The 12,035-nt window shown below is 55.2% G+C and overlaps 2 protein-coding genes across 13 annotated transcripts in view; one reads left to right on the forward strand and one right to left on the reverse strand.

The window, feature by feature from the left end:
- CUL9 (cullin 9) overlaps positions 1-6,006 on the forward strand; it is a 42,555-nt gene extending 36,549 nt beyond the window's left edge. For 11 of the 12 annotated variants that reach the window (XM_016955550.3, XM_063812445.1, XM_063812446.1 and 8 more), the window contains 10 exons: positions 1,875-2,015; positions 2,163-2,327; positions 2,574-2,737; positions 3,101-3,194; positions 3,735-3,809; positions 3,950-4,060; positions 4,198-4,315; positions 4,683-4,816; positions 5,514-5,587; positions 5,669-6,006. In XM_016955550.3, coding sequence (XP_016811039.1) covers positions 1,875-2,015; positions 2,163-2,327; positions 2,574-2,737; positions 3,101-3,194; positions 3,735-3,809; positions 3,950-4,060; positions 4,198-4,315; positions 4,683-4,816; positions 5,514-5,587; positions 5,669-5,864 — 1,272 coding nt within the window. In that variant the 3' untranslated portion in view covers positions 5,865-6,006. Of the gene's footprint in view, positions 1-1,874; positions 2,016-2,162; positions 2,328-2,573; positions 2,738-3,100; positions 3,195-3,734; positions 3,810-3,949; positions 4,061-4,197; positions 4,316-4,682; positions 4,817-5,513; positions 5,588-5,668 lie in introns of those variants that run through there. The other variant, XR_010157705.1, reaches the window with a different exon arrangement.
- A 1,042-nt stretch (positions 6,007-7,048) lies between these two features.
- On the reverse strand, positions 7,049-10,933 carry DNPH1 (2'-deoxynucleoside 5'-phosphate N-hydrolase 1). The gene is made up of 4 exons (XM_016955556.3): positions 10,700-10,933; positions 7,745-7,813; positions 7,449-7,559; positions 7,049-7,297 (listed from the first exon to the last, which is right to left on the reverse strand). The coding sequence occupies exons 1-4, from the start codon at positions 10,893-10,895 to the stop codon at positions 7,149-7,151; spliced, it is 525 nt and encodes a 174-aa protein (XP_016811045.1). The 5' UTR covers positions 10,896-10,933; the 3' UTR covers positions 7,049-7,148.
- Between the last annotated feature and the right edge of the window lie 1,102 nt (positions 10,934-12,035).

Consider the following 12,035-nt stretch of genomic DNA (forward strand, 5'->3'; position numbering starts at 1 on the left):
TTTGGTGACTGTCGTACGAGAGACAAGAGATGGTGGTAGTTTGGACTGGGGCAGTGGCGATGAGAGAGGGTGGATTGGGACACATTTGGAAGTGGAGCTGACGGGAGTTGGTGGGTTAAATGTAGGGGCTTCAGACAGGGGAATCAAGGATGGTTCCTGTGCTTTGACCTGAGCACCTAGGTGGATGGCATGTGTCATCTTTACTCTGTTGTGGCCCTGTGAAGTTTGAGCTGCTTGTTGGACACCTGTGTGGAACTGGCAGGTAGACAGTGGATTTTTGAATTTGGAATGAAGCGGAGAGGCCTGGCAGGCCTTACCCAAGGAGAAAGAAGCAGACCCAGGGAACCAAGCCTGTAAAGATACAGAGACGGGGGGTCTCAGGAGTTTGAGACCAGCCTAGACAACACAGCAAGACCCCATAGCTACAAAAAATAGAAAAAAACTTTACCCAGGCATGGTGGTGCACACCTATAGTCCTGCCTACTCAGGAGGTTGAGGTGGGAGGATTGCTTGAGTCCAGGAGATTGAGGCTGTGGTGAACCATGATTGTGCCATTACCCTCCGGTGTGGGTGACAAAGCGAGACTTTGTTTAAAAGAGAGAGAGAGAGAGGGAGAGACAAGGGGCCTGAAAACCAGGCAGATGAACAGGCTGATTGAAAAGCCCCTGCAAGGAGGAGCCTGTGCAGCATTGGTCACAGCTGAGCGGCACAACAGCAATGCAAGAGAAGCAGCCGGACAGCTCCCAGGGTGAGCCCCACCACTTGGGTTGGACAGTAGTCATGAGAGCAGCTGGGAGTCCCCAGACTGAGATGCCAGAGCAGAGGGGGACCCTGAGGCACTGGTGTGCCTGTAAGAATAGGGTCTGAATTCAGAGAAAATTTTCCCTGTTCTATCTCAAAAATGTAAGAATTTGCATTCAATTTCCCAACTTTGTCTGGGTTTGTTTCAATGCAGAAAGGGTTTTGTTTACTTTGGTCTGGTACTTTGAGTAAAAATGACCTAGTCAGGTGCTTCAAATTTATGCTGCAGCTTTGATATCACAGACACACGGTCTCCTGAGGGTTTAGACCCATCATTTTGGAAGGCATGGCCATAGGCAGTGTGAGAGGCAGGGGTTACTCATGGAGTATTGTAGGAGGCTCAGACGGCTGCAACGGCTGCTCGTGCATAGACCAAATGGATGGTGTAGGGAGAGACCGGGAGAGGAGACCATGGATCAGAACAGGCTCTCACAGTGGTTTAGGGATGAGTGGATAATGGCCTGATTTAGGATGGGGGAGTGACATGGGAGCAAGAGAACAATATGAAAGTTCCAACACTGGTGACGAGGGGGACAGTGGTGCAAGTTGATCAGGGTTTGGGGGACGCAATGGGCAAGTCAGTTTTGTAGAGAAGAGGCTGGGTCTGTTGGAGGCATAAGTCAGAGACAGGAGCATCCGGACAGTCATTGGAGATAAGCCACTGGAGCTGGGAGGAGAGACCAGAGCCGTGTTGTCAGCCACCCAGGCAACCCATTTCCCAGGCCTCCTTTCTCTCGGACCTTCCTGCTCTCTGCATATCTTTCTGAGAATTTGAATCGTTCTCCTTTTTCTTAATTATTTTTACCCATTCCCTCCTTGTCCATCCCAACAGTAATTATGATTAGGCAAATACACAGCCCACCCCATCCTCAAAGACAACTGTAATTTGGGCCAGTCTCAGCAAAGCTGGAGAGAGGAGTCAGCATTGGTTGATCTAGAGGCAGGCTTGTCTCTGGCCTTCCACGATGTAGTGGAGGGGAAGGGAAGGAGGGACGCTAGCTTAGTTACCAGGACGCTCCCCCTGTGCTGCTCCCACACTGTCTGTGAGCAGCCCCTCCTTTTGTCCCTCCCAGTCTTGCTGGAATGAGTACCTGACAACTCGGATCGAGCAGAACCTTGTTTTGAATTGCACCTGCCCCATTGCCGACTGCCCCGCCCAGCCCACCGGAGCCTTCATTCGTGCCATCGTCTCCTCGCCAGAGGTCATCTCCAAGGTATCCCCTCTCGTCTGAGAGAGGCTCCAGTGCAGAGCCAAAGGAGTGTGCCCCAGGGAGTGGGCTGAGCTATGGGGTGCTGGGGGCCTGGAGGTGTGGCATCCTGGAGAGCCATACCCTCACCTCGTGGCACCTGCGTCTCCACAGTATGAGAAGGCGCTCCTGCGTGGCTATGTGGAGAGCTGCTCCAACCTGACCTGGTGCACCAACCCCCAGGGCTGCGACCGCATCCTGTGCCGCCAGGGCCTGGGCTGTGGGACCACCTGCTCCAAGTGTGGCTGGGCCTCTTGCTTCAACTGTAGCTTCCCTGAGGTGGGAGCCCCACACTGGCCCTGACCCTGAGCAAGGATTCTCACTCCTTCCCTGCTTAATATCCCCTCCCCGCCACACACACAGACTGTGACTTGTCCTTCCTCAGCCTCTGCCACCCAGTTGAGCTCTGTTCCTCTTCCTGGAGCCCTCCAAATGTGACCTGTGCCTGCTCCCCTCTCTCCTGTGCACACCAGCCATGCTGCCCTCACGGCTCAGCTGTGTCCCCACCATGCCCTCTTGCCTTAGGCACACTACCCTGCTAGCTGTGGCCATATGTCTCAGTGGGTCGATGATGGTGGCTACTATGACGGCATGAGCGTGGAGGCGCAGAGCAAGCACCTGGCCAAGCTCATCTCCAAGCGCTGTCCCAGCTGTCAGGCTCCCATCGAGAAGAACGAGGGGTGCCTGCAGTAAGAAGGGGGGTACTGTGGGGAGCCAGAGGGCAAGGAGGGGGGAGGAGGCCTGGCAGAAGGAGGGGGGAACGGGCTTAGTGTAAAGCTCAGCAAAAGAGGGTGGTTCCTCAGCCGCCCCTCACGTGGCAGCCTCCACGGTGACCTCCTGGATCTTAATGTTCCTTCTCCCACTCGTAAGTCCACACTGACTGGGGGAGTTCAAAAGCAGAGGTGCATTCAGCAGGGCTGGGTATGACTAAGGAGACTATCAGGGCAGGAGCAGAGGCCACAGCATCAACAGCGGTACATCTGGGCCCTTGGCATTCCTGGCACGCCCCTGCCCAGAGGCAGGAGTCCCTGACCAGCCAGCTTCCTCCATAGCATGACCTGTGCCAAATGTAACCATGGATTCTGCTGGCGCTGCCTCAAGTCCTGGAAGCCAAATCACAAAGACTATTACAACTGCTCTGCCATGGTAAGGCGCTGGGCACTAGGGGAGGGCAGAGGCCCAGAGCTGTTGGGGAGGGGTGCTGCTACCAGGTCCTGGGCAGACAGGGCTCCGTGTGCAGTGCAGCATTCTAGCTGTTGGGATAGAGGCTCACTGTGGGGAAGACAGAGCCACCTGGGCCTGCAGATGCTGGAAATGCAGATGTTCACAGGGACCTTCAGCTCCAGAACAGGACTTCTCATACCGAGGTGGCTACAGAAAGGCTGGGGAGGGCTGGGCACTCTCAGAAGGCAGCAGGGCAGAGCAGGAAAGAGCAGGGACCCTGCATTTAGAGCCTGGCTCTGCTGCTTAGCATGTGGCTTTGAGCAAGTTCATTTACTTCTCCAAGCCTCAACAGCCTCTGCAAAAGGGGTGAATAATATGACCTACTCCACACAGTCATGAGGACTGAATGAAGATAATCGGGGGAGGTGTAGAAAGGCCTCCATGAATGTTGGCTTTTCCACTTATTAACTCCCTCCTGTCCAAACAAAACACCCAATAGCCCTCTCAACGTATCCTTGCTAGGTAAGCAAGGCAGCTCGCCAGGAGAAGCGGTTTCAGGACTATAATGAGAGGTGCACTTTCCATCACCAGGCGCGGGTGAGTCGGGAGGAAACAGCGGGTAGATGCCTGCAGAAGCAGGTTGGGGTGGTGGGGTGGAGGGGGGTGGGCTGAAGGTCTGACCGGGCAAGTGGTGCTGCGCCACCTGTGCTGGTACTGATACACCTTTCTCCACATAGGAGTTTGCTGTGAACTTGCGGAACCGGGTGTCTGCCATCCATGAAGTGCCCCCGCCCAGATCCTTCACCTTCCTCAATGATGCCTGCCAGGGACTGGAGCAGGCTCGGAAGGTGGTAGCGGGTGGGGGAAGAGAGCAGGGGAGGGGTGTGCCAAATGGGTCTGGGGGGCTTGGCTGCTTTCATCGGACTTGCCTGGATGAAGGGAATGAGGAGAGGGCAGGCGGGAGAGCTGATGGGAGCCCCTGCAGGTGCTGGCCTACGCCTGCGTGTACAGCTTCTACAGCCAGGACACAGAGTACATGGATGTGGTGGAGCAGCAGACAGAGAACCTGGAGCTGCACACCAATGCCCTGCAGATCCTCCTGGGTGAGCCACCCCTGCCAGCCAGGCCCTCCTCCTGCCTCCTCTCCTCTGCTGCACAGCCTGGTCCCTCCCAGACAGGTCAAGCGGCACCCTTACCTTCCCTCTCTCCTCTTCCTCTTCATTCTTCATGGCCTTCTCACTGCCTGGCTGTTAAAGCTCAGGTCGAAAGCCTACATTGTAAGGTGCCCAAGGGCGCAGATGTTCGTGGATGTTTCTTGGTTTCTGGTCTTTACCCTGCTCCCCTAGGGAGCTTCATGAGAATGTCTAGAGCTGCACCTGGCGCTTGGTAGACGTTCCATAGGTGTTTGTTGGAGGAAGGAATGGATGAGAATGAGAAGGGAGGGAGCCTCTGTGCTTGCCCCCTCTGCAGAGGAGACCCTGCTGCGGTGCAGAGACCTGGCCTCCTCCCTGCGCCTCCTGCGGGCCGACTGCCTCAGCACGGGCATGGAGCTGCTCCGGCGGATCCAGGAGAGGCTGCTTGCCATCCTGCAGCATTCTGCCCAGGTACTGCCCGGCCCAGACCCCTTCTGCTCCTGCATTCTGCGGGAGTTGAGGTCCTCCTGTCCCAGCACAGCCCCTGCCCTGGGGCGAGTCCAGAAGGAAAGGCAGCAAAGCGGGTGAATGGATGTTAGACCTGGGCGCACATCCCGGCTTTTGGGCCAACCTGCCTGATGCTGCTGGACCCTATCACTTCACCTCCTGGGGATTCCTACAAAATAAAGGGGTTGGCTAGCCCACATCAAGGGTATTTGGTCAGGTGCCTATCAGAATCACTTGGGGAACTTTTCCAGACTGTACTTCCCAGATAGGGATTTGAAATCCTAGGAGTGGGCATCAGGGGATTGGGGTCACTGGAGCAAGCGCTCTCCCAGGCTCTCTCCAGCTCTGATGCACTGATGCTGAGTCTAAACTGTGAGTCCTGTCCTCAGGTTGCTTACTGACTGGTAAGTCACATGGGCAGAAAAGACATAGATTCTGTAAGCTCTTTAAGCACAGGGTGGTGTGCCTCACCTGGTACCCCGTATCCCTGGAGACCATCTGTGGGTGAACTCACAAAGGCAGTGTTTCATGAAGTGCTGTGCTGGGAGGGGAGCAGTCCTAGCAGGAGCTTGGCCCTCCCAGAGCATCAGTGGAAGGAATGCTGGGTCCAAAGGCCCCATGCCCTCTACCTCCTTCTCAAATCCTTCTGTCTGCTCACCAGGATTTCCGGGTTGGTCTTCAGAGTCCATCAGTAGAGGCCTGGGAGGCAAAAGGACCCAACATGCCTGGCAGTCAGTAAGTGGGGTGGGCAGAGCCATGGAGGAGGCAGTGGGACATGGCAGCCTCCTCTGGGCTGAGTGTGGTGGCTCTCCCTAGGCCCCAGGCCTCCTCAGGGCCAGAGGCGGAAGAGGAGGAGGAAGACGATGAGGATGATGTGCCCGAGTGGCAGCAGGATGAGTTTGATGAGGAGCTGGACAATGACAGCTTCTCCTACGATGAGTCTGAGAACCTGGACCAAGAGACTTTCTTCTTTGGTGATGAGGAGGAGGATGAAGATGAGGCCTATGACTGAGGGGGCAGATGCAGGAAACACCTAGAGCAGCCCCAGAGTCACGGGGCTGAGGGGGCGGGAGCTGCCCCTGTCATGGGGAGGGGGATTCCCAGCGTCTGTAGTGCCTCCTGTTTGCTGAATAAAGGTCTCTTTCTCACACACATCTCTGGGAGCAGGCTGACAGCTTCACCAGGGGCCAGCCAAGTTGCCACTGCCCTGGCCTCATATCTACCCACACCCCTCATCTTTATGTTTCCTTTAGACCTCCGGACTCTTCTATCCTCCGAGAAGGCTCAGAGCAGACTCATTTGACTTAAGCTGATAAAGGGAAGTGAAGGTTGGCATGGAAAGGGCCAGGTGCAGCCCCAGCCCAGTTCAGAGGAGACAGAGAGAGGGATGGCCACCCGCAGGAGCAACCATCCTCCCAACTCTTTTTTTTTTTTCTGAGATGGAGTTTCACTTTTGTCCCCCAGGCTGGAGTGCAATGGTGTGATCTCGGCTCACTGCAACCTCTGCCTGCTGGGTTCAAGCGATTCTCCTGCCTCAGCCTCCTGAGTAGCTGGGATTACAGGCATGCACCACCATGCCCAGCTAATTTTTATATTTTTAGTAGAGACAGGGTTTCCCACATTGGCCAGGCTGGTCTCGAACTCCTGAGCTCAGGTGATCCGCCCGCCTCAGCCTCTGAAAGTGCTGGGATTACAGGCGTGAGCCACTGTGCCCAGCCTTTCCTCCCAACTCTTTTTTTTTTTTTTTTTTTCTGAGAGGGAGTCTCGCTCTGTTGCCCAGGCTGGAGTGCAGTGGCGTGATCTGGGCTCACTGCAAGCTCCACCTCCCGGGTTCACGCTATTCTCTTGCCTCAGCCTCCTTAGTAGCTGGGACTACAGGCGCCCACCACCTCGCCTGGCTAATTTTTTGCATTTTTAGTAGAGATGGGGTTTCACTGTGTTAGCCAGGATTGTCTCGATCTCCTGACCTCGTGATCCGCCCACCTCGGCCTCCCAAAGTGCTGGGATTACAGGTGTGAGCCACCGCACCCGGCCCTCCTCCCAAGTGTTCCTGGGGAGGAGGGGGCTTGAGGGCATTAGGAGTTGTCCTCCTCTCGGCCTAGAGATTTCTAAAGCATCTATCTTGAAGTGAAGTGTGGCAGGAAAGGGTATTACTGAGGACCTGCCCCACCCCCATGACTCACACAAGACAGAAAGTTAGGATTTTAACTGTACCTTTTAATTTGCTCCTGGGGCTAAGAGGAAGGAATGGTACTAGAGCAATGTCTGAGAATAGAAGAATTTAAGAAAGATTAAGTCAAGTGGTTGGGTCAGGGGAGGCAGCCACCTGCCCTGGAGGATCAGCCTCGAAGTATCGATCCAGCAGGGCCTCCACCTCTCCCTCCTCATAGTCCCACACCTGGAACCGAGAGCCATCTGCTGCTCCCCGGATCATGGCCGAAAGCACTGGAAAGGGCAGGGAAAGGTGAAGCTGCCTCCCATCCACACCCTCACAGCTCCCTTACCCCTTGGGAGAGGCGCGGTGCTCAGAGCCCACCAGGGAAGGAGCTGAGGGCTGGGTCCATAGAAAGCCAGGAGGGAGGCTTGGGGTGCTCACCGCGGCCAGACTGCGGGCGGAACAGGCACAGGATCCGCTTGTTAAAGGCCACGGCCCGGCCCAGCTCATAGCCTACACCCAAGGATGGCTGTGTCACTTCTGCCACGACCACTGGGAGGAAAGATGATGAGAGGAAGCCTCAGCATTGGGGGCACTTGAGGTTCATAAGGAAGATGACGGTGTGGCTGTGGTGAGGAGGGAACTCTGGGAGTCCCTTCTAGGTGTGGAGCTGGGATGTCCAGGGGAACCCAGCACTCCAGAGGAGTTAGGTGCTGGAAGGAGGGAGCGCCACTCACCGTCCGCCTGCTGCAGCCACTCCAGGTCCTGCTCATGGATGAGCCTGTCACCCCCAGCAGCCTCTTCCCCTGTGTTGAGGGAAAGCTGGTCAAGGACATGCCTCATGCTGGCTCCCGGTAACTCCTATGCCCTTGTATGTCCATACCCACCCTGCTCAGGGAGGGTGGGAGCCTTGTGCCAGATGACCTGACCAAACATGACAATCTCATCAAAGCAGCGAGGAAATGGAATAGCCACAAAAAGAAAAATTAAACCCTACGCAAAGTGGGACATATGATTAGGGCCGAATGAGAACATAAGCAGCACTAACTGTGGATGACATTGATTAGGGAAAGGTGCATGGGCACTTAGCCAAAAGTAGGAGAGGCATCCTGGGCCCAGAAGGTAGGGATCTCGGGTCCTAGCTTGATTAAATGTTATCTTCCAGGACAGTGAGGCTCAGCCTACCGCATCAGGGTAGGACCACTGGGGAGCTCGTTAGAAGTACAGATTCCAGGGCCAGGCGCGGTGGCTCATGCCTGTAATCCCAGCACTTTGGGAGGCTGGGGCGGGTGGATCACTTGAGGTCAGGAGTTCAAAACCAGCCTGGCCAACATGGTGAAACCCCATCTTTACTAAAAATACAAAAATTAGCTGGGTGTGGTGGTGCACACCTGTAATCCCAGCAACTTGGGAGGCTGAAGCAGGAGAATCACTTGAACCCAGGAGGCGGAAGTTGCAGTGAGCTGAGATCGCACCACTGCACTCCAGCCTGGGCAACAGAGCAAAACTCCATCTCAAAAAAAACAAGAAAAAGTACAGATTCGGGCCAGGCGCAGTGGCTCACGCCTGTAATCCCAGCACTTTGGGAGGCCAAGGCGGTAGGATCACGAGGTCAGGAGTTTGAGACCAGTCTGGCCAACATGGTGGAACCCCATCTCCACTAAAAATTAAAAAATTAGCCAGGTGTGGTAGCAGGCGCCTGTAATCCCAGCTACTCGGGAGGCTGAGGCAGGAAAATAGCTTGAACCTGGGAGGAGGAGGTTGCAATAAGTGGAGATCACTCCACTGCACTCCACCCTGGGCGACAGAGCAAGACTCTGTCTTGGGGGAAAAAAAAAGTACATATTCGAAGGCTTTATCCCAGATGATCAGAACCTGCATTTTTAACAGGCTCCCTCAGATGACACTAAAGACCTGGAGAGCCACCAGGCAGTCTGGATATACCATGAACTAATGAGCTGTAAGCTTCAGGGTCCTCCACTTGCACAGGCCCTTTCCAAACCATCAGCAACTTTGTATTGTGATTTTTGTCTTTTTAAAGAGGTCTCCCAGAATTGCATGAGGTCCCACAAATTGTGGGTCTGCTCTTGGGTAGGATAAGTGGAAACCACTTAAGGTTTTCTGAGCAGAAGCACAAGCATTCAAGATACAATTTTCAAACTGGAAGGATCTGCAAGATTCCAGACCAGCACATCAAATATGCTTTAGAGAAATCCAGCCAGACTCAGCGGCTCATGTCTGTAATCCCAACACTTTGGGAGGCTGAGGCAGGCAGATCACTTGGGCTCAGGAGTTCAAGACCAGCCTGGCCAACATGGCAAAATCCCGTCCCTATAAAAAATACAAAACTTAACCAGGTATGGCGGCACACACCTGTAGTCCCAGCTACTTGGGAGGCTGAGGTGGGAGGATTGCTCAAGCCCGGGAGGCAGAGGTTAGCAGTGAGCTGAGATTTTGCCACTGCACTCCAGCATGGGTAATGGAACAAGACTGTTTCCAAATAAATAACTAAATAAATAGAAAGAGAAAGAAAAACCCAGCAGCCAGGAGCAGAACACAATAATGGCCTGAAAGAGAATATGAGGCCAGCATGGGGGCTCACATCTATAGTCCCAGCACTTCGGGAGGCCTGAGGCGGGAGGATCACTTGAGGCTAGGCGGGAGGATCACTTGAGGCTAGGAGGTCGGGACCAGACTGGGCAACATAGTGAGACTCCCAATCTCTACAGAAAAATTTTGAGCCAGGCATGGTGTCGTGCCCCTGCAGTCCTTGCTAATAGGAGGCTGAGGCTAGAGGATCATGAGTTTAGGAAGCCGAGGCTGCAGTGAGCTATGATCGCACCACTGCACTCCAGCCTGGGTGACAGAGAGGCCCTTGTATCAACAAAACAAAAATGTGAGAGAGGGTAATAGTGAGAACTGGGGTCAGCCAGGTCTAAAAGAGTGCTGATGTCTTCCCAGAAAAAGGGGAGGCAGGCCCTGGGCGGTGGCTCCTGCCTGTAATCCCAGCACTTTGGGAGGCCGAGGCGGGCAGATCACCTGAGGTCAGGAGTTCGAAACCAGCCTGACCAATATGGTGAAAACCCGTCTCTACTAAAAATACAAAAAGTAGCCGGGTGTAGTGGCGCGTGCCTGTAGTCCCAGCTACTCGGGAGGCTGAGGCAAGAGAATCACTTGAACCCGGGAGGTCGAGGTTGCAGTGAGCCGAGATCACGCAACTGCACTCCAGCCTGGGCGACAGAGTGAGATTCCGTTTCAAAAACAAAACAAAACAAAACAAAAAAAGTTGGTGGGAAGGCAGGAGGATACCTTTCGTGTTGGGTGGTGGAAAAGATTCCAGCGGGTGAGGTGGGAACTGAGCCCAAGCAAAGCAGCCCAATCTACCTTCTTTCTGTTGCACCCTACAAACGCTCTGAAAGCAGCTGAAGACAGAGTTCTCCAAGAAGGAACCAAAGGTCAAGATAATGCTGAGTCTGCCTTACACCCGCAGGCTTGCTGGGACCCACGCAGCCCGAGCCCCGGCCCGTTTCCTTCTCGGGCTGGGGCGCTGGATGGAGCACCGGAGTAGGAGGGCGGGCTCCGGGAGCCGGGAGCGCAGCTGCCGGGGGTCGGGGGGGCGGACAGGCCGGGTCCCTGCCCCCCCAGCCAGGTCCCCGCCCGCGTCCCCGCGGCCCGCGGCCCCAGGGCCTCACCGCGCGCGCCCAGCTCGGCGGCCGCCACGTGCTCGGTGAGCACTGTCCCGAATCGCCGCAGCCGAGACACGATCCGCTCGTACAGCGTCCTGTCCTCGCGTCCGCCGCGAATGCTCCCGCAGAAGTACAGGGCCGGGCGGCCAGGCTCCCCGCGCTCCCAGCTCTCGCTGCGCCCCGGCACCATGGCAGCAGCCATTCCCCAGCCGCCCGCGCTCTCCGGCGCCAGGGGGCGCCAGCCCGCGGCCACGTGACCCCGCCCGGCCCAGCGCAGAGCCCGGCTGCTGAGTCCACATCTGTGGAATGGCGACGACGAGCTGGGAGGATCCAGCCGGGACCCTTTCGGGAACACACCCTTCCTGGACTTGACGTTCGGATGCCTAACACGCACCTTAACTTGACCTTGTCCAGGCAGAACTCGAGGGCTTCCCCACCTCACCCGCTTCTGCTCCCCTCCTCCCCGCCGTCTTCCCCAGCTGCATCCTCCCAGCTGCTCAGGCCCAAGACCCTCGGAGTCATCTGGATCGTTCCCTTTCTCTCAAACTCTGCGTCCCATCCATTGACAACTCGTGTGGATTCGTCCTTCCAAATCTGAAATCTCACGACCGCCTACAGGGCCACCACCCTGGTCTAAGCCTCCTCTCGGCTCTCCACAGCCTCCTAACAGGTCTCCACATGTCGTGAGCTGCTCAAGGTCAGACAGAACCAGGTCCACCCACCTTTGTGTCTGCCCACAAGATCAGGTTTTTATTGATGCTATTTCAATCACAAAAGCTAGGCGTCACATGGAGTTCCCAAGAAGTCAGTTCTCCTTAGGACCACCTGTTCACTCGGTAGTCAGAGCCGCGGGCATGCAAGCTGGAGCCACTCCACAAGTCAGACTGTATTGCAAACCATCCATAGTATTATATGTAAGGATATAAATGTTACAGGTTAAAATTTCACATCAAACACAAGAACATTTAACATCAAGAGAAAAGGGGTTAACGAACCAGTCCAAGGAGAGTGCTGTGGACAGAGTCCCGGCCTGATGGGGATAGTCATCAAGAGCTTGCAAGGAAGAGTCCTTGATTTGGGCAGAGCCTTCAGAGGCAGACACCAGGTGCTGGGCACGAGTGATAGCAAGACTCGGTCTGTTAAGGTGGCCGTGTCTAGCTGCTGAAGTCCTGCTCATTTTATGGTCCTTGAGTCCTCTGATGAGGACTTATAGTAAAGGGTGATGCCCTTATCTGGTTGGGTGTTGTCTCCATTGGTTAGGCGAACATCTGGACCCTGTTGGCTTGATGCCTTTTGAAATGTAAGATGAAGTTTTTTAAAACTTTATTTATTTATTTATTTA

Source organism: Pan troglodytes, chromosome 5, assembly GCF_028858775.2.
Source record: "Pan troglodytes isolate AG18354 chromosome 5, NHGRI_mPanTro3-v2.0_pri, whole genome shotgun sequence".
Lineage (NCBI taxonomy): Eukaryota > Metazoa > Chordata > Mammalia > Primates > Hominidae > Pan > Pan troglodytes.

What these genes read in the sequence shown, in the direction of transcription:
- DNPH1 (XM_016955556.3), bottom strand. Translation starts at nt 10,895, where the DNA reads ATGGCTGCTGCCATGGTGCCGGGGCGCAGCGAGAGCTGGGAGCGCGGG. An exon ending in CGCCGAGCTGGGCGCGCGCG is followed by an intron (nt 7,814 to 10,699) that starts GTGAGGCCCTGG and finishes CCCTCAACACAG; the next exon opens with GGGAAGAGGCTGCTGGGGGT. An exon ending in GTGGCTGCAGCAGGCGGACG is followed by an intron (nt 7,560 to 7,744) that starts GTGAGTGGCGCT and finishes CTTTCCTCCCAG; the next exon opens with TGGTCGTGGCAGAAGTGACA.